Source organism: Crocuta crocuta, unplaced genomic scaffold (genome assembly GCF_008692635.1).
Source record: "Crocuta crocuta isolate KB4526 unplaced genomic scaffold, BGI_CrCroc_1.0 scaffold290, whole genome shotgun sequence".
NCBI classification, from domain to species: domain Eukaryota; kingdom Metazoa; phylum Chordata; class Mammalia; order Carnivora; family Hyaenidae; genus Crocuta; species Crocuta crocuta.
Genome location: NW_027527429.1, coordinates 4,483,603 through 4,507,171, shown reverse-complemented (window position 1 = coordinate 4,507,171; position 23,569 = coordinate 4,483,603). Strand labels below are relative to the sequence as shown.

The window sequence follows — 23,569 nt, the reverse complement described above, 5'->3', positions numbered from 1 at the left end:
TTCCTTGGGGATTCTCTCAGCACCCCAGAGGTGCTCCCCCCGCAGCTTCATATATTGAACTTGTGCTTAAAGTTTCGTCTGACAACGGGGCATCTGGGTGGCTCAGTCGGTTAAGTGCCGACTTCGGCTCAGGTCATGATCTCACGGTTCTTGAGTTCGAGCCCCGTGTGGGGCTCTGTGTCGACAGCTCAGAGCCTGGAGCCTGTTTGGATTCTGTGTCTCCCCCTCTCTCTGCCCCTCTACTGCTTGCTATCTGTCTCTCTCTCTCAAGGATAAATAAACAGTTTTTTAAAAATTTCATCTGACAAACAGCCAGAAGTTTGAAAACCAGCAGACCAGCTGCAGATACATGAGCGGCACCGTAGGTTGGCTTAAGTGCGTACGTTTCAAGGAATCTCTTCTCCTTCTTCTACAGTGGCTGTTTGGCCTTGAGATGAAGAATTTGTCAACCTAAGAGCAGCTCTTTATCTGATCCCTCCTTTAGAATACCGCACGTGTTCCTGGCAGAGTCCAGACTGACGTGGCTGTGCTGCGCGCACAGGCCCCTTGTGGAGTGCTGCCGGCTCAGGGACACGTAGATGCACTCGGAGAACGCCCTCTGCCTTTTCAAGGGAGTGAGTCAGGAGGTGCTGAGGCTGGTTGTGCTGTGGAAGCCACACTCCCGGGAAAACGAACGAGGGAAGGGGCGCACCGGGCTGCAATGTCGTCCCGGCACCATCAGCGGAGACCGTGAACTTGGTGTTTGTTTCTCCAGGTGCTTTGGCCTCGCGTGTGAGGGCTTGTGGGCCGCCGGCACGTTGATAATGATGTGTCACAGGCGTGAGTGGGCAGCGTGGGGGGAAAGAATCCTCTCCTTGACAGTTTCGCCAAACGGCCGGCGTGTCTGCGGGCGGCCAGGCACAGGGGGTCAGGCGCAGGGGGCCTGGCTCGGTGGTGGGGTGGGCCTTCGTGCTGTGCTGTCTTTCCCTTCCCCCTACCGTAAAAGTGCTGGCAGTGTTAAAACGGAAGTCCCTGTCTGCTGAGAATTCACATGATGATGGGGGAATGGCTTCGGGGACCCCAAGGGGGGGTGGCTGGTCCCACACGTGGCTCCTGAGTGTAGGTGTATGAGATGAGGGTCCCCAAAAGGAAGAGAAAGCCCAGGGTCAGAAGCCGTGGGCACTAGGACTGGCAGAAATGGCACAGCGGCCAGGTAGGCCCAGTGGGGGCAGAGGAGGGGTGCCCGGCAAGCCTCAGGGACAGCCCACCCCAGACGAGCACTCACAGAGGAAGCCTGGGTGCACGCCCCTCCCGTCACCCGCCTGCTCCCCACCGGTTGCGGCCAGCCGGCAGCCAGAGGATGCAGCCCAAACGGGTGCCCTCCCAGGAGAGCAGGGCAGGGAGGCGGCAGGTGGACCCAGGTGTGGACGTGGGCTGCCGGGGGAAACCTGCACTGCGCTGCCCAGTGGGAGCAGCTCACCAGCTCGGCAGACGCGGCCCCGCCATCACGGATCCGCCGGGGACAGGCACAGCCGGGAAACCGCTGAGGGTGCCCTGGGCATGGAGGTTCCCGGGGAGGAGCGTGTGCTGTCCCCCTCAGTGCCACCCACTCTGGCCTGGGCTGCTCCTCCGTGGCTGAGATGCCAGCGCCCGGCCCCGCATCCCCGGGCTGCCGTGGGGATCCTTCCTGGGTCAGGTGCGGGACCGCTGGCCAACACTGCCACTCAGGCTGTGTGTGTTTCCAGGACGTCAGGGCCTGAGCAAGCATGAAAATCAGGACCTCGGAGCTAGGAGGGAAGTAAGTGGTTAGACCTGCTCCCGACCCTGCAGCTAGACAGGAGCCCGAGGTGATGGGGAACTCCGGCCCTGCATGTTGCTCCACGTTCGTAGTGACTTCTGGGCACCTGAACTCTAGCCGGGACGCTCAGAATTACCTGAGGATCTTCTGAAATGGCAGGTGCCGGGGCCGGGCTTGGGAGTCTGCATCTCTAACGTGCTCCTGGGCGATGCTGCCGCTGTCAGCCCGAGAACCACGCTTGGGAAGATCTCTGTCCATCTTTTCTTCCATTCCTGATATGTCGCTTTGTGCCTTTTTTTTTTTCTCCTTCTGGAATCGGGCAGACCTGCCTAGAATACTCTCCCTCATGACATTCCAAATGTGCCCAGTTCAGATAACAGCAGAAAATCAGCATCCTTTCTTCAGGTAGAAATATACTTTCTTGAAACAAAATCTTGTGTGTTCCTTGGTCGCGTGTTTGTTACATTGCTTACATAGGCATTTCAGTAGATGATTTTGTGACTTTGCCGTGCTCCGTGGGATTACCATCAGGTCCCTTGTTTGTGGTGGAGAGGCACCAGAATCAGTGAAAACGTGCAGTCTCTCAAGCCCCGCCCCCAGGCCTTCGGAATCAGAATGCAAACATTTTGAAGCCTCTATGTTCATAAAGCTCCCCGGGTAATTCTGGTAATTGGCCAGATTTGGGAACTACTAATCCAGTCCATGTATTTAAAATCCTGTGCCATGAAAACCTTCTATTAGAGCAATTTAGAACTTAATTGGTTCTAAACTAAAATAATCAGGGGAAAGTTGGAAACAAAACAGACCTAATGCCTCTGAAGATCTGCATAATCCGACAAATGACTTCACTCCCAGCAAGGTGTGATCGGCCGGGCTTTAGAGAAAGGCACTTAATCATGTTTTTGAGTCTAAAATTGGCCTGACCAGACAATCATTCATTCTGATGCTGAGCACCTGCCTCATATCATTAACTGTAGGACGGGATCCTTTCCATCACGGGCCCTCGATGCTGTGCGTTTGCTAAGGCTATTTTTCCTCGGCTCAGTGTCTTCAAGGATAAGCGTAAACTTACCTGGTTTAAGAGAGTCCGCGTCTCCTCCACTGTCACTTTTAGGAGCTTTGATTTGTGCTAATCGTAAAGGATCGTTTCACCGCGAAAAGTCGTTCTGTGGCACCAGGCAGTTGGGTGCCATTTGTGCTCGTTTTCACTTGGGTCGATGTGCTGACACAGCGGGGGCTCCCGTAGCGTCCCTCTCGCTGGCCTGCGGGGACTGTGGCCCTTCCCAAAAGCGGGTCTTCCATCTTTACCCCGAGACGTGATGTTGTGTCGGCGTATTGTCTAGGACCGCGTTGTGTGGCCGGGTTCCCAGCGCGTCCTCAGGCCCCCTGACACCTGCCCCCCCCCACCTTACTTTCTTCTCATACCGTTTTGCCCAATGCTTCGGTTTTCCGCTTAGGACGACGGCCGCGCTCGGTGCCAGGTGCGCTCATACTCGAGCACGTAGGCCTCTAGACTAAGTCGTGCTGGCTTCTGGGGTCTGCAGTCCGAGGTGGTGTTCACCTGACTTGTTTATTCCTAGGGAATGTCACTAGCGCGTCTGGGTCTCGGACGGCAAGCGGCGTCAGCCCGGGCCCCTCCGCCAGCCGGCCAGACGGCGTGCAGCAGCGCTCCCACTCCGTCTCCAGTGCCGACCAGTGGAGTGAGGCCACGGTCACTGCAAACTCGGCCATCAGCAGTGGTAAGAGAGGGCGCGGCCCCCTCGCGGTCCTCGGTGGTGAGCCAGGGGCTTGGTGCGGCGCCCGGACCGCCGTGCGTGCGCTCTGTGCGCATCGCCCCCATCCGGGAGCGGCTGGTCCTTGGTAGAGGAGCCACTCGCGCCATCGCACGTGTTCCTGTTGGTCGGGGAGGTAGCGGATCGCACCCCCACGCGACAGCTTTGGGAAGCGGGCTGCAGGCGGGCACGCGGCCTCCCCACCGTCACACGCAGGCAGGCGGTGGGGCCGGGAAACAACGCGGAGCTCACATCCCGCTCACGCTGGCCCACNCTCGCGCACCGTTTATACTGTGGGGGCGTGTGTGTTTCCTGTTCTCATCAAAGGAAAACACATAATTCCTTCTCCCTGTCACTCTTCCCCAAATTCCTGATGCTCCCTCCAATGTTTGGAGCGTTCCCCTCTCACCCTGCTTTGGGGACGGGGGCACATAAGTGTGGACGTCGGGAGCTGTGTCAACGTGTGTGTGCGAACGTGAAGTATGGGCGGCTTCGCTGCACGGCTCTGCCGGTGGCGTTTTGTCTGTGGCCTGTTCACCGGTATTTGACGGAAGTTCCCACTGTTGTATGTCATCTATCAGACAGGGCTTTAAAATCATTCTAGCTTAATTTGTTCTCATTAAAAGATTCAGCATCAGGTCTTCCCTGTAGACCCAGCAGTCACTGCAGCAGGACGTCTGCTGCAGGTAAACGTAATCCTTATTTCCGGTTACTCAGGTGCCTCCGGCAGACGTGGCTGCTTTAAAGGAGGACATCTCCAGACTAGACACAGAGGAGAAACTGAGGCTGTGGAGGGGTGCCAGAGAAGCGTGTGGCTTGTAGGCCCAGGTGAAACGTTGCCCCGGTGCCCGGCCCACGCGCGCCCCAGCGCCCCTTCATCATTCGTCGGAAGATGCTGGGACAGGTGGCACGTGCCTGTCCCCTCCTCCCTGGGGACTCTGCCTTTTGTCTGAACCCCAGCGACGGGGGCTCTTGAGTCACTGAAAACCAGCCACCTACGTCTAGTCCCTCGGAATGTGCCATCCTTGCATTTATAGCTGTCGCCTGNGCTCTCTCCCTCACAGTCCCCGCGTCTCTTCCACGCCACGTCTCTCTGCGCCCGGCTAGGCGCAAGTTCGCAGGGCACTCCTCCACCCTGAAGCACGGGTCTGCGGTATTTCCAGACCCTGGGTTTGGTTGGAAGTGTCGTTCCGCAGGAGACGATCACGGTGGTCTGTACACACATTCGTAAAGTCCCTGTAAGAGACTGAGATCACCTACCTACGAGCACTGTCCTTACGTTTACAGAACGATCTCTCCTGCATTCACGCCCTCGAGTGCCCCTTCTTCCTCCGCGCAGCATGTATGTTAGAGTCTAGGCTCCCCGACGCCACAGAGCCTGAACACGGGAGCTGGGGAGCTCGAGTCGGCCCCCCCTCCGCCCTGCCAGGGGGTCCGGATGGAGAGTTCAGGAGAATGCCCGGGGCTGAATGGTGCAGGTAGTTTTAAGGGTTGATAAGAGTCCGTCAAGGAAAACTTCGAGTCAATGAGACCCGAGCAATGCTTTAAAGGACCAGGCGCATTTTTGTGTGTGTGTGCACCACACCGCGAGAGGAAGTTATTATGAGCATTGAGGCAGTTTGGACAAAGGCTCAGAGAGGAGAAGGGGAAAAGAAACAGAGCGGCAGTGACACAAAGCGTTGGCGGGAATGCGCAGGGCTCACCTGCTCAGACAGGACCAGAAGGCTGGGGAGAGGCCAGCACGGCAAAATTAGTTAGCATCTTAATCGTAAGGCTTAGAGCCGGCGTCACCTTAAACAGTGAAGACCGTGAAAGACAGTAGAGTATCTCCTAGGGGTTGGTGGCGCATCACAACCAAGGCTCGGTTGAAAAGGAAAATAACGGGGCTTCGCATGGGTCATCTCATTCGATATCCGGGGAGTAGATACCTTTGATGGGCGGGGAGACTCTGGTCCGGTACGTGCCCCTTGTCCAAAGTCACACCAGCAGGGGACGGGATGAAAACAGGGCTGGCCTGATTCCAGGCCTGAGGGCCACGCCAGTGCTCCTGGAGATGGGCCGGGTCCAGCACGCCGTGTGCTCCAAGCCCCCACAGAACGAGGCTGCATGCCGACGTTTGCGAGCCACCGCTCTGGCTAGGAGCGCAGCCCCCCAGGCTCCTCCGAGATTTGCCGGGTGGGGGGCGGGGTACCCCAGGGGTACTCGGGGGCACGCAGGAGAACCCTGGGCACCTACAGCGAGGCTGATGTCGCGGCTTCCTGCTGGTGACCCCGTCCCCGCCTTCCGTGATCAAGTGGCCAGACCCAGAGCAGTTTTTAATGAACGCCAGGGCACGAGATCTGGCAGGCGACTTCAAGAAAATGCATTTACGAATGGCTTTCCAGACCTCGACCTGGGCCTCCACATTCTGTGCCGCGTTGGAAAAGAATCACAGAAGAAACAAACATGATTACGAGCTTTTCTCTCATACGTTGCAGTTGTTACAAATCCCACCCTCTTTTTTTTTTTAATCATTTTATTTTTTTTTTTCCCCCTCGAGTCTCTGGTGTGGATGTCAGAATCAGGAAAGCTTACCTAACTGTGCTAGCAGCAGGGACGGGGGAAGGTAAGCAGCCTTTGAATCCAGACGCCCCTGAATTCTCACTGTCATACACTTTTATTATCAAACATGAGAACAACAACATCAGGAGTCAGTTTCTGTCTGCCCCCTCGTCGTCCACGCTAAATTAAGACTTTGGCTCCAGAGAACTTTTCAAAGGCTGACCCTCTATGCACACAGGTACCCCGGGGGGGGGTAATGTCTCTCTCTTCAGCAGCTGTGAGCAACTCCTAATTAGATAGATTACCAAGTAGTGTGCAAAACTACAAAACTGGCGGCTCCGGTTAGATTAAGGGGGTGGGGGGAGGGGGGAGGAGAAGGAGAATCCATTCCGTGAAATGGATTCTCCCACTGCTTTATGACTATTACTGTTGTAAGGTTTTACATTAAGTACCTGAGGTTTAAAATTAAACGTCTAATATAATTTGGCGTTGCTAACATGAGACCCGCGTCTGCCCTTAGAGGAAATCCAGACAGCTCGGTTCAGGGTTTCCGATTGCCGGCTGACGAGCGGGCGAGAAGGACTGGGTCCCTCTCTGGCGGAGCCCCACATGCCGCTCGGCGTAATTTTTTAAATGCAGAAACATATTCATCTTGAGCCTCGGCGTTGGGAAAGGCTGTTCCCGTAGTACATGAAAAATTAATTTTTTTACATTTTTCCTCACTCTCCTAAGTGTTTGACAGAAGTAATTTTTGCAGCAAGAGGGAATAAAAACTGGTAGCTGTAAATTCCTGTCCTAGAAGCTGTTGTGTAGAGATTCTTTATGGACCCAGAATTGATCTACATGTCAGACCCTGTTGTGGTTTAAACTGTTTATCACCGTAACGGCAGCAGTGAGCCTGTGAACACCGACTTATAATCCCGGGTGAAAGAAATGGTTGTTTGCAGTCAATGAAGGGGCAGCTTAGCCATATTGATAGATTCAGAACAATTATCTCCACAGCACCTCTTGGGTGAGAGTTTTCTTGAATCTGATTGGGAGCCAGTAATTTTGGGAGGGATTAATTATTTTCTCTATAGGTTATTTTCTCTACAGTGTTAGCCAAGAGTTCACGTTCTTTTGGGAAGGAGAGGAGGGGGGACCCCGGGGGTCGTGTGTAGATACTTGGCTGTCATATCTTGGGGGAGGGGGCCCAGGGGTCATTTGTAGATACTTTGCTCCGGGGCAAAATGTGCCTTCAGATGCCTCACACCTGTGCAGGGCCTGGGGCGGCCAGCCTTGGGCCAGGGGCCTCGACAGTTGCTGTTGCCATGGCAGCCATGCACAAACCCCGCCCCCTTTGACTGTCAGGTTGTTCAGATAGCTCCACCCCGCCCCCTAGTTGCTTCATTCCAACAGTTAATCTTTGCTGCCCTGGCCAGGCCATCGCTGTGAATATTGCACTGCTTCAAACAGCTCTCTTCTCTTCAGCCCTCCTTCAGCCTGCCTCCACCTGCTGCCAGACAGCACCGTCAGCGCCAGGTATAAACAGCACTCTCACCTCTCGGGTTATTCCACAAAGGGGTGTGTGTGTGTGTGTGTGTGTGTACATCTCTCCTTCCAACAGTTGCTCATCTCTCTGCCAGAATCTACTAGAATCTGTTATTGGACCCCTGGTCCTGAACCTGAAGCCTTTGAGTTTTTTGTGACTTTTAAACAGTTTTTCTCATTAGGAACTTTTTTTGGGGGGAGGGGGGGCAGTGGCTATTTTAACACTAGAGGTTAGAAACAAGTATTCAGCTCTGCTTGTGCATCCTGCGCTTCCCTCTGTTTGTCCCACCCCAGGGGGGCTGGCCCTAGAGTGGTCAGGCAGGTCCACGTGTGCCCTGACAGAGGGTGCAGTAACGGGGTGCTGTGGTATTTAGGGTCCATCCATCTGTCCGTATTAATTTTTACAGTAGAGCTCTTTCTTCTCTGCTTGGATATTATGCTGACAATTTCGGCGTGTCACCAGCAGGTGGTGGTAGTGTGCCACGACCACTGGGACCAGGAGGCTTAATTTGTAAGAGGATTTTTGTGAGGTTCCAGGGAAGGAGAAGCCCAAGGTGGGGACCGCCTTTGTTGTCAGTGGCCTCTCTGTTCCAGCAGCTTGACGTCCAATGTGCATTTTCTGAGAATCACTAGCTCTGTTTGATGACTGAGGTTCAAAAAGGCGGAGAAGCCCAAGACCACACTCGTAACAATTAACCAAAATTCAAACCCAGGTCTTTCTGATTCTAAAGCAGATGGTTTCCCCCTGTGCTGTTTTATGTGTGTTTTATTTTTTGAAGGGAAACAAATGCTTAATATTTAAACCTTGTATCGTTAGAGTTGTTTATCTTTATAAAGCTTGCTTTTTAAAGGAAATAGCGTTTTCCCTTCTCTGGTTTCTCCCGAACTTTTCCCTTTATCATCAGTTCCTCCCGGATCCTGGCTGGCATTCAAAAACCATTCCCTGGGGTTTGTCATCAACCTTCAGCTTCGCACAGTGTTAAAGGGCCCGTGGGCTCTCATCTCTCAAAGCTGGACAGACACCCTGTCTCAGCCGCTGAGGTCTGCTCCCCTCCCTGTGCCGGTCGGCCTAATTAAAGGGATGACCCCAGTTCCCTCTGTGCTCAGAGCCTGCTTTCCTTTCTCTGCATGTGGCCAAGGAGAAAGCAAAAGCTTCCTAGGGTAACTGGCCACAGGGGGTAAAAGGTGTATTTTTTTTCCCTCTCAATCAAAACGTCGTTACTTTGTACTTTATCTCCTTAGTTCCTTCCTGCCAGCTATTTCTAGCAGCAGGTGCTGACCAGAGAAAACACTGCCCCCGATATCAGGATGGGGAGCAGTGGATTTCATGCTTCAAGGCCAGCAGTTCCCACGTTGCTTAGCAAAAAGTCTAGAAACCATTTTAAACAGACCGTAGGGAAGGACACTGTTGCCAAATGCTGCAGTACCTGGACCAACTCTGGTCCAGTACCTGGACCCTCTGGCCCTCGGTATCTTCATCTAGACCACTGATTCTCCACCAGGGGTGATTCTGCCCCCTACCCACACCCTGGGGACATTTGGTGATGTCTGGAGACATTTCGAGTTGTCACAGCTCTAGACTGCTAAATACAGCCCACAGGACGGCCTGCCCGCCTCGGAACGTGATCCCACCCTAGATGTTGCTAGTGCCAAGGTTAAGAAACGCTGATCAAGGCAACGACATCTTCGGGTCTGTGACCCCGTCCAGCCACCCCTGCTGTGGTCCACCACCAATTACATAATTCTTCCCCAAAGAGAAGGAAGCCTGTTTTCTTGCTTCAGGGAATTCCAGCCGCCAACCCAAGACAGTGCCTCATCCCAGCAGGACTTCGAGCTTGGTCCCAGACTGTCCCCCCAGGCGGAAGACTTGAGGCCAGCCACTGCTGCCGGCGAGGACATTCCCTGGCGTCCAGCAAATGCTCTCTGCTCACCAGTCACGAGGGCTCCATGACATGAAGACCTAGTGCGATCCCCATTTTATTTTTAGTATTTTTCTTAATGTTTATTTTTGAGAGAGAGACAGAGACAGAGAGTGACCAGGGGAGGAGCAGAGAGAGAGAGGAAGACACAGGCTCCAGGCTCTGAGCTATCAGCACAGACCCCTACCCGGGGCTTGAACCCACAAACCGTGAGATCATGACCTGAGCCGAAGTCGGATGCTTAACCGACTGAGCCCCGCAGGCGACCCGCGATCCACATTTTAGATGAGGAGGCAGAGAGGCCAGGTATGTAGCAGGTCCTGGCCAGGCTGGATTCTGTCTCGGGCGCCGCACTGACCTCTCAACCACCCGCTCAGCGCCAAGAGGGAGGGAGGGTCCGCAGTGGGGCCGTGCCGGCCTTGGCTGTTGGCAGCTCTGTGTGCTTCCTGCGGGGTCTGTGAGCAGCACAGTGACATGTGTAGGCCTGGTACCCCCGGATTTAGAGGCCACAAGACGGGTGAAGCTAACAGAGTGAAACCAAGAACTTGTGTCCTGAACTCAGGTTTAGCACAGCGGTTGTGCGACGCGGAACGGGGTCCCGACCTCGGTGGGGCTGACTTTGACGCTGCTTGTCCTCCAAGACACCATCGAGACCTGGCTGTGCCCTGAGAGAGTGGGGGCCCTGTGCGCACCTCCCATGCTCACCTCTGCCCAAACCTCCCCAGGCCTGCCGGGACCTGCTGAGGGGCCACGTTTCCAGAAGGCCCCTGGCACACTGGGAGGTGCCCAGAGCAGTGGACGGGGGTGTAGAGAAGAGTCTGAACNCCTAGTTCCTGGGGCCGAGGGCTGGTGATGGGCTTCCGCAGCCTGGGGTGAGCCAGAGCACCAGAATGTTCCCCAGGGGCTTCTAATGTGCAGCCACGGGTGAGGTCCAGCCTGCTGGTGTGGGGGGGAGGGGCGGATAGGGTGTGTGCCTCACGGTCATGATGAGCTGAGCGACGTGAGCCTTACTCTGTAGACATTCTGAGAACAGAACCAGGGGCAGTGACTCGCCAAAGGAGCGTTGTGACAGCGTCAACACAAAGTAGCGTGGAGTAACATGACATCATTTCCGACTTTTCCTTTCTTCCCGCCCTTGACACTCTCCCCCTCCCGTGACGACCCTCTGTGTGCTTTCCCAGGGGACTCGGGGAAGGCATTCGCTCGCTCACCCGGGGTGCAGGGTCTGCTCTGCCTCCCGCCTGCACACGGGGCGGCTGTCCCTGCCCTTGCCCGTGCTGGCCCTTCCGCCTCCGGACCCGCCGCCTCTCCGGTGCAAAGGACCCTGCTCCCACGTTTGTCCCGTCTCCTTCCTGTGCCCCCAGAGGCGGTCAGCCCCCGCCCCGGAGCCTGCAGAGCTGACCTCTCTGCTCCCGGAGCCGCCCGGGCCCTGCAGCTGCAAGGTCTCCTCCCACTTTCTTCTCCGCAAGCTTTCCCGGCGGGGGAGGGGGCAGGTCCACCTTCACCGTCTCTGGTGACCCCCGGCCCCTCTCTCTTTGACCGTCCGGGGCGTCCTGCGTCCAGCCCCTCTCAAACACGTGTGTCCTCCGTGGCCAGACCCTCACCCTGTCGATCCCAGGGCGCCCCCTGGTTCCCTTCACAATCTGCTTGCTTGAAACCTGCTTCTCTCGGCTTCTCCGAGGACATGTTCTCTGCGAGCTCCTGCTCTTTCTTGGCTGTCTCTCCGAACCACCTTCTTCCGCCTCGGACCTCCGATCCTCGATGCTGCTCCGCCCACAGCCTTCTCTCCTCCCTGCACACCTCCTTCCCTGAGCGGGCCCGGACGTGTGCGTGGACCCAGAGGATGCCCAAGTTCACATGCCCGGCTGGACCGCACTCTCCTCCATTGAACACACTTACCCAGCCACCTANAGCTCCTACTCAGCATTTCCAGAGCAGAAGGAGCTCCAGATCTCGTTCTGAAATCCACCATCTTGTCCCCCCGGGGGCTCAGGCCACACGGTCTCTCTCACCCTCACCTCGCCGCTCCTCTGCCCACGGGTCCTCCCGGGGCTCTGCCTTGTCGGCCTCGTTTCGTCCCCTGGCGTGTGTTTGTGCCTCCCTGAGATTGGCCAGACTCATCTTCTGGGGAAAAAAAACAACCAAACATGAATCAGATTGCCACTCCCCACACATGACACTGCGGTGCCTTCCCCCCTGCACACGGACTGTGCTCCTGATGGTTTATTTCTGGCTGACAAGGCCCCAGCTGGTCTGGCCCCTGATGCTTCTTTATCCTGTGCCCCACGCGCCCCTCCCACCGCCCTGTCCTTGGCTTCCGAGCTGGGTGAGCCCCCGCGTGGCCGCGTCACCCCAGATGGCTCCTCTGCTTCCCCTCCGAGCCCTTCCCAGGCTTCCTCCTCGTCCCGGGCGACCCCGGACCTGGCTGACGCGGCGCCCCGCCCGCCTGTCTCCTGCCCGGTCAGAAGGGGCCTCCTTTTCCGCCACTTCCTCCCCAGTCCCCGTGTTGTATTGTCTGAAACTTTCCTGTCTTGTCTTCTTGTTTGTCTCCTGCAAGAAAGTAACTCCACAAAGAAAGAGACTCCAGGATCTCAGGGCCTCCACCCTCAAGTCCCCGGGGCCACAGCCTGCGCGCTGTCCCCGTGTTTGCTCCCTGCGCTGCCGGCTTTGCTCACGAGTCCTCGAATGAGCGCTCGCAGATGGTCAGTGCGGCCCCCCCCCCCAAGAAGAATGGCCACACGTTCCAGGGGTGGCTTGCAGGAGGGGCCCCGAGGCCTCCGCCAGTCCGGTGCGACAAAACTCCTTGTGAAAATTAGGTACCGGTTAGGGTTTACGACTGAGTTTCCTCCCTCTGGTTATCTCAGCCCATTTCAGAATCGTAAGTCGGATCACTGCCGTGTTCAGGAGGAATAATCCAGGTGCGTTTCCCAGCGGTTCTTTAATCTTCCACTTACCTTCATTTCACAAGTATTTCTGGACCCTGTACTTTGTTCCGCTGCCCTGGCCCTGGGGGAGAGCAGGGACCCAGACACAGGTCCTGGCTCTGCGGAAGGGGAAAGGAAAAGAGACCGAGGATCAGCAAGCAAACAAATGGAAGTAACGCTTTGTCCAGTGGTAGGGAGCGAATTGAGGGGAAGGGGTGGCTGAGATGTACATGTCTGGGCTCCGAAACCAGGCCTGGCATGGATGTGTAAACTACTAAGTATTTTTCCAATGAAAAGTGAAAGCAGCTTATATATTCATTCATTCATTCATCCATCCAACAACTAAGCACTTGACCGTGTGCCGCGGCGCTCCATGTATATTTGGAAGTGGCCCCGAAGGAGACAGATGTGTTGATTGGACCTTAAATGCCATAAGAACCAGTCGGCTGAAGGGCGTGCTCACACCCCGTGCAGAGGAAGGTGTGTGCACAGGCAGAGAAGGTACAAGGTACGGGGTGGATGCCAACGGGGAATAGGAGGTGAGGCATCAAGGTCAGAAGGAGAGTTCAAGTTAGAGCATGAAGGATACGAGCAAGGATCCCAAGAGGTTTGGGCCTGACCCTGGCACTTGGGTGTCCCTGTGGTTTTCAGGAGGAGAGTGGTGTGGCTTCACGAGCTGCCTCGAGCCAGCGTGGGTTCCCATCTCATGGATGGGGAGGGGACACAGGCTCACCAGGAGAGGGTTCGTCCGAGTCCCGGCAGCTCGCGGTTCTCCAGGACGTCTAGAAGTCTCNCCGGGTATTTTTAGTAACAGTATTTCTCATCGGCCTCCACACAACGTGTTGTTAAAATTTTAAAGCTTTCTAAAAGAGAGATCTGAAATTTTACGAAATTATTTAGTATTTTATTATTTTTGGTTTCTGGTCCCTGCAACTTTCATTGCAAACCTTCACTTTCAGGGTAATTTTTTTTTTTAAAAAAGATAGAAAGCACTTTTTACCACCCCAGCACCCAGTCGTATACAGGTAGAACAGTATAAAAAGATGTGTCAAATGTGTATGCTCTTGCTGCAACTAGAAAGAAAACTTGAATTGATCTTTTGTGCTTCCAACATTAAAACATCTGTTGTAATAATGTGGTATATTTTTAAGCAGTGTAGGACTTTTTTCTCATGGTTTTACGTCACTCTTGAGCCAGGAAAATAGTCATTTTGTATTTCTGAGCTTTGCTCGGGTCCTCAGCCTGGGAATCCTGTATCTTAGGAAACTCCAGTGATACTCTCTTCCTGGTGACTGTTAGAATAAAACCTGATCATATTTTTTTCAGTGCTTTCCATGCCCCCCCTACTATCGAATTTACAAGTACATGCAAGAAAAAATGACCTAAAGGGCTTAAAAAAATTTAGGTGCCAAGAAGAAAGAAAGGAGTGGAAGAAAGAGTGGAGGAGGAGTGGCTATAAAAATATAAGTAATTATGAGATGGTTAGAAGGAGATGGGTTAGGTAGAGTGGATGGATGGATGGATGGATGGATTGGTAGGTGGATGGATGAGATAGGTAGGGGGATGGATGGATGGACGGACGGACGGACGGATGGGTGGGTGGATTGGTGGGTGGATGGATGAGATAGGTAGGGGGATCGATGGATGGATGGATGGACGGACGGACGGATTGGTGGGTGGATGGATGAGATAGGTAGGAATGGATGGATGGATGCATGGATGGAGGGATGGATGCATGGGTGGGTGGGTAGGTAGGTAGGTAGAGTGGATGGTCGAAGGATGAGATGGGTAAGTAGTAGGTAGAGTAATAGACGGTAGGCAGATAGGTGGACAGGTGACAGACATGAAAGCTATTTAGTGGTTGATCAGCACTATCGTCAAACCCTCTGTATTCCTTCCTGTAACTTTTGTATATTACTTTGGTTTTGCATTCTGAAACTTCCTTCGCTGAATACATCTTTTGTTACATCTTTTGCTTTATTATCTGACAGAAAAGATTATTAACAGAAAGCGGTATTAATATTAATTATGTGATACTAAAAATTTTATATCATGAGGAAACAGATGGTTATTTTAAATGACTTAAAATTTTATTCTTTTATGTGAAGAAACATCTTAAACATATGTAGTTATAAATGCTATTTTAATTGCTACATTATTTCTGCAGTGGGGTTTTTAAAACCTTACTACATTCTCGGGGAAATGCTTCTATGTATTTTGTAGAGTTTCTTAAAATGCATTCTTATTTACAGGAANATTTTATTCTTTTATGTGAAGAAACATCTTAAACATATGTAGTTATAAATGCTATTTTAATTGCTACATTATTTCTGCAGTGGGGTTTTTAAAACCTTACTACATTCGCCGGGAAATGCTTCTATGTATATTGTAGAGTTTCTTAAAATGCATTCTTATTTACAGGACAATAATTATAATTGCATTTGAGATACAATATGGGGGCGGGAAGGCTGGTGTCACAGATGCGTGCACGGTGCGGTTCCCACACCGCAGCTTGCCATCTGGTCCTGGTTCACGAGTTCCCCTCCCGCGTGAGGGCCGGTCTGCGTGTGCCTGAGCTCACAGCCTTGCCAGCTTTCTTTTCAGGTGGGCACTCTTCTTTTTCATACTGTTTGTAAATAAGTAGTCCCCAGCTGGCCTCCGGAATTTCAAGGCAGATACAGCATTCCTACATTGGAAATATTTTCCATGTGTGGTATAATGAGACAACAGAATTACCTAATTCGCGAAGTTGAGCTCATTTTTCCAAGATCAGAAATTCAGCTTTTCAACCAGCTGTTGACTCTCATTTCGTACCGCGCTTTGCAGCCATGCCAGAAGTGAGTGTCCCTGCTCCTCATAACAGCACATCAGAAATCTTGGGAGCGCTGGCCTCTGGTCTCAAAACGTCCGGGAAAGCGCATGGCCAGAAGCACTGTTCACCATCTCCGTGCGAGATGCCTTGACGGTGGGGGGTACAGAGGGGAATTGAAGTCTGGGGGCACGTCAGTCCCCATCCGTCAGAAGACGGTGGCAGCCCCAGCCAGACATGCAGATCAGGCCCCCAGATGAGATGTGTGCGGCTGCAGCGCCCACCTCCATCCAGGCTGCACATTCTGGAAAAATTATCATCGTATGACGCTGTCTAAAGCAGTCAAGGTGTGGGTGGTTCCTACCTGAGCCGGCACCTGGTTTTCATACACGACTTTCTTCCGGGGGCTCCGGCAAACTCTAAACCAGAGAGTCAGCAATCAGATCACGTTAACACAGGTTCCCGAACTGCTCATTATTTTTTTTTTTAAAAAGAAAGTATTTGTCTTTTCATACGATATTCCTTTTTTTCCCCTTAAAATTATATTACTTATGCTCTGTTTTCTCATTTAGAAGATTCTTGGATTCCTAGACCCACGGGTCTAGGATGCACTAATGTAAAAGAGCTACCAGTAAATGGACGGGGCATCCGACCTGTGTTAGCACACGGCAGGACGCAGGTGTGGGATGTGCACACTTCAACCGTTCTGGGGTAGCCACCATCTTCCTTCGTTAATTTTTGCAATAGTTCAAATATCGCAAAATACAATAATTCATTGTATTTTTCCCTAATTATAAAACATTCCAGTTTAGAACTTTTTTAAAAAGTTTATTTATTTTGAGAGAGAGCACAGGGGAGGGGCAGAGAGAGATCAAGCAGAGCCCTACCCACGGGGCTTGATCTCATGAACCATGAGACCATGACCTGAGCCGAAATCCAATCAGACCAACTGAGCCACCCGGGCACCCCTAGAAAAATTAAAAATGCAGAGAGGCTTTGAGCTTTAAAAACAGACTCGCTACACTGAGTTTACAGTTGTGGAAATCTACATCCTGCCGGTGGTACCCGTATTCTTACTTGTTTCCAAAGTTGGATTAGATCCATAACTGGCCTTAACTAGAAATATGTTAACTTCCCGCTGTATCTAAAAACAGTTCAGAAATTGGAAACAACCTCTGGGACCAGGATTAGGGCACTGGAAAATAAATCCAGGGGACCCCCTACAAGGGGAAGCTACGTAGCCAGGCAGTGTCACTCTCTGGAAAGGTGTTCCGAGGCGCCCTTATTCTGGGGAGGAGCTTTGGCTCTGCTGTCGTGTGACTCCACCCCCGATGTGCACCTCCACTCGACGTGCTGGGAGACCCCTCCCCATGCACACGTGGGCCCCCTCACCCTCATGTCCCAGCAGAGACCACCTTATCCAGGAGGCCTTGGTGACACTCACCACCCACCCCCCTTCTCTGCACCACTCATCTCCTTCCAACAGCCTTTGTGGTTTCCTCCTTGAGTGAGGTATCTGCCGTCTCCCACCACCAGACTGTGAGGGGAAGGACTCCACCCAGATTCCATCTCTGTTCCCCAGGCCTAGGACAGGGTCCGCCTCGGTCAGTGTCCACCCGGCGAACACTCCCTCGGGTTTCATGTAATGGTGTGAACGGCTGAATGCTGCTGGTTGCCACTTGGTCGCCCTGGATTGGGCACTTGTTATATATCGCTTGTTAAATTTACCGTACAGCTCCGTGAGATGGTACTGTTCGCCTCCTTTTTAAATGAGAACACAGAGTCTTAGAGGGTTTGAATCACTCGCCCAAGGTCACACAGGCCCCTCGCCAGCGTGGCCCGTTGGTGGAACCCTGAGCTGTGGGCCTGGCCGGACCCCGCACGTATGTGTGTGTGAAAAAGTTACCTCAGGGCGCCTGGGTGGCTCAGCCGGTTAAGCGCCCGACTCTTGATTTCAGCTCAGGTCATGATCTCATGGTTTGTGAGATCAAGCCCCGCGTCGGGCTCTGCACTGATAATATGGAGCCTGATTGGGATTCTCTCTCTCCCTCTCTCTCTGCCCCTCCCCTGCTCACTCTCTCTCTTTCAAAATAAATAAACTTTAAAAACCTTAGAAAAAAAGAAGTCACTTGAATGGAAAGAATAGGAGTTGTGGATGATCGTAAATGGTTTTCCCTGGTCTGTTTTCATCTTGCAGCAATGAATACATCCTACTTAGGTAAAAAGAATGATTTAAAGAAAGTTATCTCAAATATGAATCCTGTAGTGAGAAAATGCACATTAAGAGGTAAACATTTGAGAATCTCTACTTGGACTTTGTCAGTAGGTATATTCCATTTGAATCTCCCATTTATCCAGAACACAAGAGCAGTGAGTCTTTCTCGCTGATAACAGAAAAGGGTCCTTCTCCCCGTGGAGGGGAGAAGAGAAAGGGGGCACTGAGGGCCCTGGGGGGCAGCAGTGGGCAGGCCGGGACACCTGCGTCCCCGCCCCGCTTCTGCCACCGACCACGCAGTGAGGAAGGTTCCAGATACAGAGAGACCCCCGCCGCCGAGTGCGAAGCAAGCGGGTGAGATCGTAGTGGAGCTCAGCACAGCCTGTCCCATCTGCTGCCGGACGGGTATCTCTCCCGAAGTGGGATTGTTCGCAAACCGGAACCGGCCACAGCAGGATGCCCCACGGCTCAGAGTTTAACTGTACGGAGCAAACGGCAGGGTTTCCTAGCCAGTGAGCGTCCTCGTCCGCTTGGACCAGGGGCCGGGCCCTGAATCCTGCTGGCACCTGGTCCCCTTCACCCTCGGCCACGAAGCCTGACTCGAACACCTTGAAGCCCGTTTCTAAGAAGCACCAGATGTGAAGTCAGATACAAGCAGACCCCTACTTTCATGTGCAGTTTCCTTTTTCATTTTTTCTCGCAATTGCTTATCGAAGCTGAATGCCTACGAGTTGTAGCTGGAACACTTCACCAGAGGGCCATGCTGTCCCCAAGGAGCTGGAAAATACTATGAAATTCCTAATTATGCCTCCTCCCAGCCGGTTCCTCTGCACCTCTGCTGCGTCTCCCTACCAGCGTTCTGTGCTCTTTCCTCACAATGGAAACGGATCCGCTTCAGTCCCCCGAGCACCCAGGGCTGCGTGGATTTGTGGCTTTGAGCATGCCTCGCAAATTCCATTTCTGTGCCCGTTTTGCGTTAAGCTTGTAAGTGGCACGCTCTTTCCGCTAATACTAGCATCTCCTTTTTTCTGTTTCCCACTCAGCCTCATAAATAAAATGAGAGCAAAGTATCTGTAGCTGCCATAGCTGTGCTTGTGTGTGTGTGTGTGTGTGTGTGCGTGCGCGCATGCACGCCCCCTGGGAGAGCTGACTTGACCTGGCCAGGCTGCATCTCCCAGCCTGTGGGATGTTATCCCTCTGACGGCTGTGGCTCCCGAGGTCAGAGTCCCCGTGCGGCGTAACGAGGTGTGCTCAAAAGCAGGAGTCAGCTTCACCTGGGAAGATGTGCCCTGGATCTAGGATTGGGAAATTACACTTGAATTTGACATAGACCCATTTCTTCCTTTTCTGTGGCCAGAGCCAGGCAGTCAGAGAGGACACTAAAAAATAGCGAGGGGGCTGCCCCCGAGAGCCCTTGGCTGCGGGGAGGGGAGAGGGAGGTGTTAACTGGTAAAAGCCGGTTGGGGTCAGACACGTCCTCGCCAGAGCTTGTGGCCGTGGAAAGTGGGGTGAATGTGGGGGCCTGCAGAAACGCACAGTGCGCGACTCTGTCGCCTGCCCAGAGGGCCTGCGAAGTCCTGCCTCCTGGCAGCAACTCAGAGTCTCCCCTGGCCCTGTGAGCCATAGACTCCCGAAGACCGGAGATGGCCAGTCCCAGCCTCACTGGGCCGAGGGCCGTCCCGGGGTGTGTGGGCAGGGTGATTGGGAAGAGTGTATTCGGAACAGAATTACCATCGTCGACAGGAACCTTTGGCAGAGGTGGGGGGAAAGGGGACAAGAAACGTGTTCCTGAGGAAAGGGGTGGGCAGAGCTGTGGAGGCAGGGAGGAGGCCCACATCCTGGTTGGGGAGGCTGGTGGGTAGTTGTTTCTTTTAACCTCACCCCAGGGGATAAAAGGCAGCAGTAGGGAAGAATGTGAATGAGCGAATCTTTGATGAATCACGAGCGGCAGATCCCACTTCTCGCGCTGGGGCTGCTGCCCCCTCCACTGACCCTTCCGTCAGCCACAGGGGGCTGGGCTTCCGCTTAAGGAAAAAGAGAAAAATGTCAGTTATTATGTTTGGGGACACAGTCTTATCCTTCACTTTATTTCATAGCAGTTTCCCCAAAGATCAGCCGTAGCGTCTGCTTGAACTAGATGGACAGAGTCTTAGCCACGATGAAGAAAATGCTTTAAACCCAAAGCAGACCCGACTCAGCCTCTCCACCAACACTTGTATTTTGTCATGTTGCATTGTATTTTACTTTTGCAGGACAAAGCCCAAATTCCAAGACAGTGGTAGAAGGAGTATTGATAAAACTGTTGTAGTAGCAATGAAGTCCGGTCTTTTTCTTTTTTTCCTTAAAAGAATGTTCTAGAATTAAGGCTGAATGATTAACTGCTTTTTGTCAGCAGCAAGCAGAATCTTTGTTTTAAGTGTCATCATTAATTTTAGAGATTACAGTGTTTTCTCGTCTGGGGGGAAAGGACAAAACAAGAGGCACTCACTAGACCAGTGGTACGATCTGTTGAGAAAGCTTGTACTTCACACTTCAGAAATGCAGTGCTCATTGGTCTACAGGTTGGAATGAAGATCTTACTCACAGTATCTTTATCCATGGGGTTATTGGTGGAGACAGTTATTCCGGGTATAATATTTGACAGAATTTCAGTCAAGTTAAAATGATCTGTCAACGTTACAAACTTTCCCCACCCTTAACCGGTGCAGGCGGGTTTTTTGCTTGGAGATTGACGTGAGATTGTCATGAGAGTCAGTCGCACAGAACACCCGAATTTAGGGCAGGTTTTCAGAGGGGCTCCTCCATTTTCATGAAACCTCATACTTGCCCAAAGCTTAAGAGTCATAATTATTAGATATCCTTTGATGTTTTTTCCCTCGCTTTTGGAACTGATTGCAGAGTGGGATCAAGATTATGGTGCCCACGTGTTAATAACCACGGTGGGTAACAGCCATAAACAGGATTGTCCCAGGCAAGGCAGGATGAACGTCACCCTAGTTAAGGTGGCTCACGGGAGTAACCTTAGGGGCGGCCTTGGTTTCTCGGGGGTAACACCCAGGGGAATCACTCCCTTTTTGCTAGCCCCAAGCCAGCAATATCCTCTTCTCTTAGATGATGGCAGTCTTGGGCTCAGATGTATCACAGCACGTCAGTCTGCCAGCCCTCTGTGGACTGGGCCCTTTTGACACCCCTAGAACGTAGAGCTCACCAAACGTAGGAAACCGTCAGGCTCCTTTGCAACAGGGAGAAATCCTACCTACAGATTTTGGATGGAAACAAAACCACCCGCTCTGATCTACTCCTTTGCCATGTGGTTTCGGGAAGGAACCTTCTATCATCCCACCTGCTACATATTTGTGACCTGGTAAATATTTTAAAGCCAGTGTTTTTAATAGTGTGTCAAAAGTGAGAAGTCATTAACCTCGTCTTCTCCTTAACGTCACACCAGATTGATTCCAGTATTAATTCAATGCACAGACGACCTTAACGGTCTCCCACTTCCTTATTCAAATGAGTGTTGCTGCATTTCGCCCACCACTAGTTACAGACTTGAGTGGGTTGGTAATACCTGGTTTTCAGGCAGAGGAGGTAGAGATCAACCCCAGTCGTGGAAGCGACATAAAGTATGTAGCACAGCCCTTAGGCATCAGCAGCAGGTTAGCAAAATTCTGAAACAGCAGGAAAGAGAAATATTCTTTCAGTGGCTGTTAAAGGAGTCATTTCACACTTTCCAAAAAAAATTTCCTGGGACAAATCTTCACATTTAAATATGGGAAGGTTTTTTTTCTATATTTTCCTCAAAAAAAAAATAATAACTGCCTATCCTGTTAAAAGGTTATTTGGATACAAAACAGGTAACCGAGGCAGCTTATGATGCAAATTTAGGTAAATGTATTTTGATGCCTTTTGCATCCCCACAAATGGACCTGTAGTGATGTGGAGTTACAAAGGGATTAGTCCGTTAGGGTTTTGCCCTGCTAATTGTTTCTGTGGTTTTTTAAACCCATCATATCTTTCTGTTTTGTTCACTTCTCTTTCCCCAGGGCGTAAAACAGTACACCCCTCAAACCAGGCACTGGGTAGTTATTTGTTGAATCCGTAAATACGGGGTGTCAGCACACACACAGGCACACACTCCCTGAATGTATAGTCAAGGTCAGGCTCCTCTGAGTGCTGAGCTCCGTCACCTGTAGTCCTGAGTGGTTGCAAGGCTGCCCTCCATCAGCTCCATGGTGTTCTGTGGATGGATTACCGATGCAACCCAACCCTTCAAAGTTCCGCCATGGACTGAGTGGGCTCAGGGAGCAAGGGAGTCCCGGTCAGTAACCTCAAGCCCATTGACTGGAGCCATTGTTAGGGCCCAGGTGTGGCGGAAGGGAATGGAGTTTCTGAGGCTTGTAGGGCCTCTTTTCAAGTGGCCGGGCCTTCCGTTTGAGCCACCTGATACCACAGTGCCATCACTGACCCCTCTAATGGCATGCCACCCACCATCAATAAAGGCTTGGGAACTGTAAGGGTCCCTTTTCATAATCAAGCTGCCTGTCCGGCGGCTTAGGAGAGAGTAGTGAAATTACATAGAGCAAGAAGTTTTTCAAGTACTCTCTTGAATGTTAACAAGATATTGTTTCTCTGACTTTGCAAATTAGCATTTGATTTCATTTGAGAACCACCGTTGACTTCAAACATAACAAAATGTTACATGGGATGCCTGAGGGGAATTGAGATCATTTTTAAAAGATACAATTTATCATCTTCGTGTGGTAATAATTTATCCCGCAAAGTGCTTAAAACTCTGAGGATATTTTCAGCGGGCATTTAAATAATATTTAAAATCTCCAAGTCTTAAAGGTACAGCTCTAGATTTTGCTGGATCTTTTGTTTCCTCTGACTTTCAAAAAAACTTGACTCAAATTTATGTTCTTTGTGCTGCCATTTGTGTCTTAAGACATTCTTTTTTTGACCTTTTTACTGAGCACCTATTTTTGCTGGTTGGTGTCTACTGGCTACTAGGTACACATGAAGAAGTTAGAAAAACCAGAGGGACACTGCCAGGTAAGGGAAGCACCCACAGACTGAATCACAGTACCCAGAAAACAGCAATAGGAAGGCCATGTTGAGAGAGAGTGGGAAGAGGGGCCGGGAAGTCATGGTGAAGGTCATCTGGCCCGCGCCCTATTTCCAGCACTGTGATTTGTCGAGCTTTCGTCGTGGCATGTCTCAAAGGAAATCTCCCAAAATCCTTCCTAATAGTTGCCATACTTTTCCCCCTACATTTATAATATTTTGGTATCAGGAATGTGTGGTTTTCTGTGTTGAGACTCCTTCATTTCAGCTTCTTGGATGATGATTATTTTAGAAAACTTGACCACCCTTTCTGGCCTTGCTTGCATGGGTTTTCAGGACTACGAGCAGCTAAAAGTGTGCCAGCAACACACACACACACACACACACACACACACACACACACACTGCCTAGGTTCTGCCTCTGCCCCGTGCGTCATCTCTGTCCCCAGCACCTATCATTATTCCACTGATGTGCGTGAATGTGTGAGTTTGTTCTGTGTGTCTCTTGGCAATATCCCTGCACTGGAGTGTGAGCCATCTAGGACAGCAGCTGCATTTTGTGTACTTGTGTTGTTACAACTCCAACAGAGAGCGTGAGGCCGGCGAGCACCTCTGCCTGTCCGTTTGCTCGGCACTTGCCTGCCACCACACTGAGCACACAGCCAGAGCACTGTGTGGTGCTATGTCCTCTTGGGTTGGGGTGGGGTGTAAGAGGAAGGGAGGAGTCAGGGCAGCCCAGGGCCACTGGGCTGAACAGCAGGAAGGTGGAGTTGCTGTTGGCCAAGACGGAGAAAGGCCAGGTTGGGGCCTGATGGGCCAAAAGCAGGTGTTTAGGAGGGCCGTTTTGTTCATTTGACTTATGAAGAAATTGAGACTAATGGAGACAAATTACCCAAAGTCACAGAGCCAGTGGCCAGGCTGGGGTTTTGAACTGCCTTCCTGATTCTATAGCTGTGCTGGTTCCTCTTCATGGAGCACAGTGTGGCTGCCTCCCTGCCCTCGATAGGATTCCACCTTA

At 52.0% G+C, this 23,569-nt stretch overlaps 1 protein-coding gene across 1 annotated transcript in view; it reads left to right on the top strand.

Annotated features, from left to right (window-relative positions):
* The window catches only part of AGAP1 (ArfGAP with GTPase domain, ankyrin repeat and PH domain 1), a gene marked incomplete at its 5' end in the record, with an annotated part of 529,501 nt that overhangs the window by 371,697 nt on the left and 134,235 nt on the right, over window positions 1-23,569 (top strand). Inside the window, one exon of the mRNA XM_077758421.1 lies at window positions 3,358-3,516. Coding sequence (XP_077614547.1) covers window positions 3,358-3,516 — 159 coding nt within the window. The remainder of the gene's footprint in view (window positions 1-3,357; window positions 3,517-23,569) is intronic.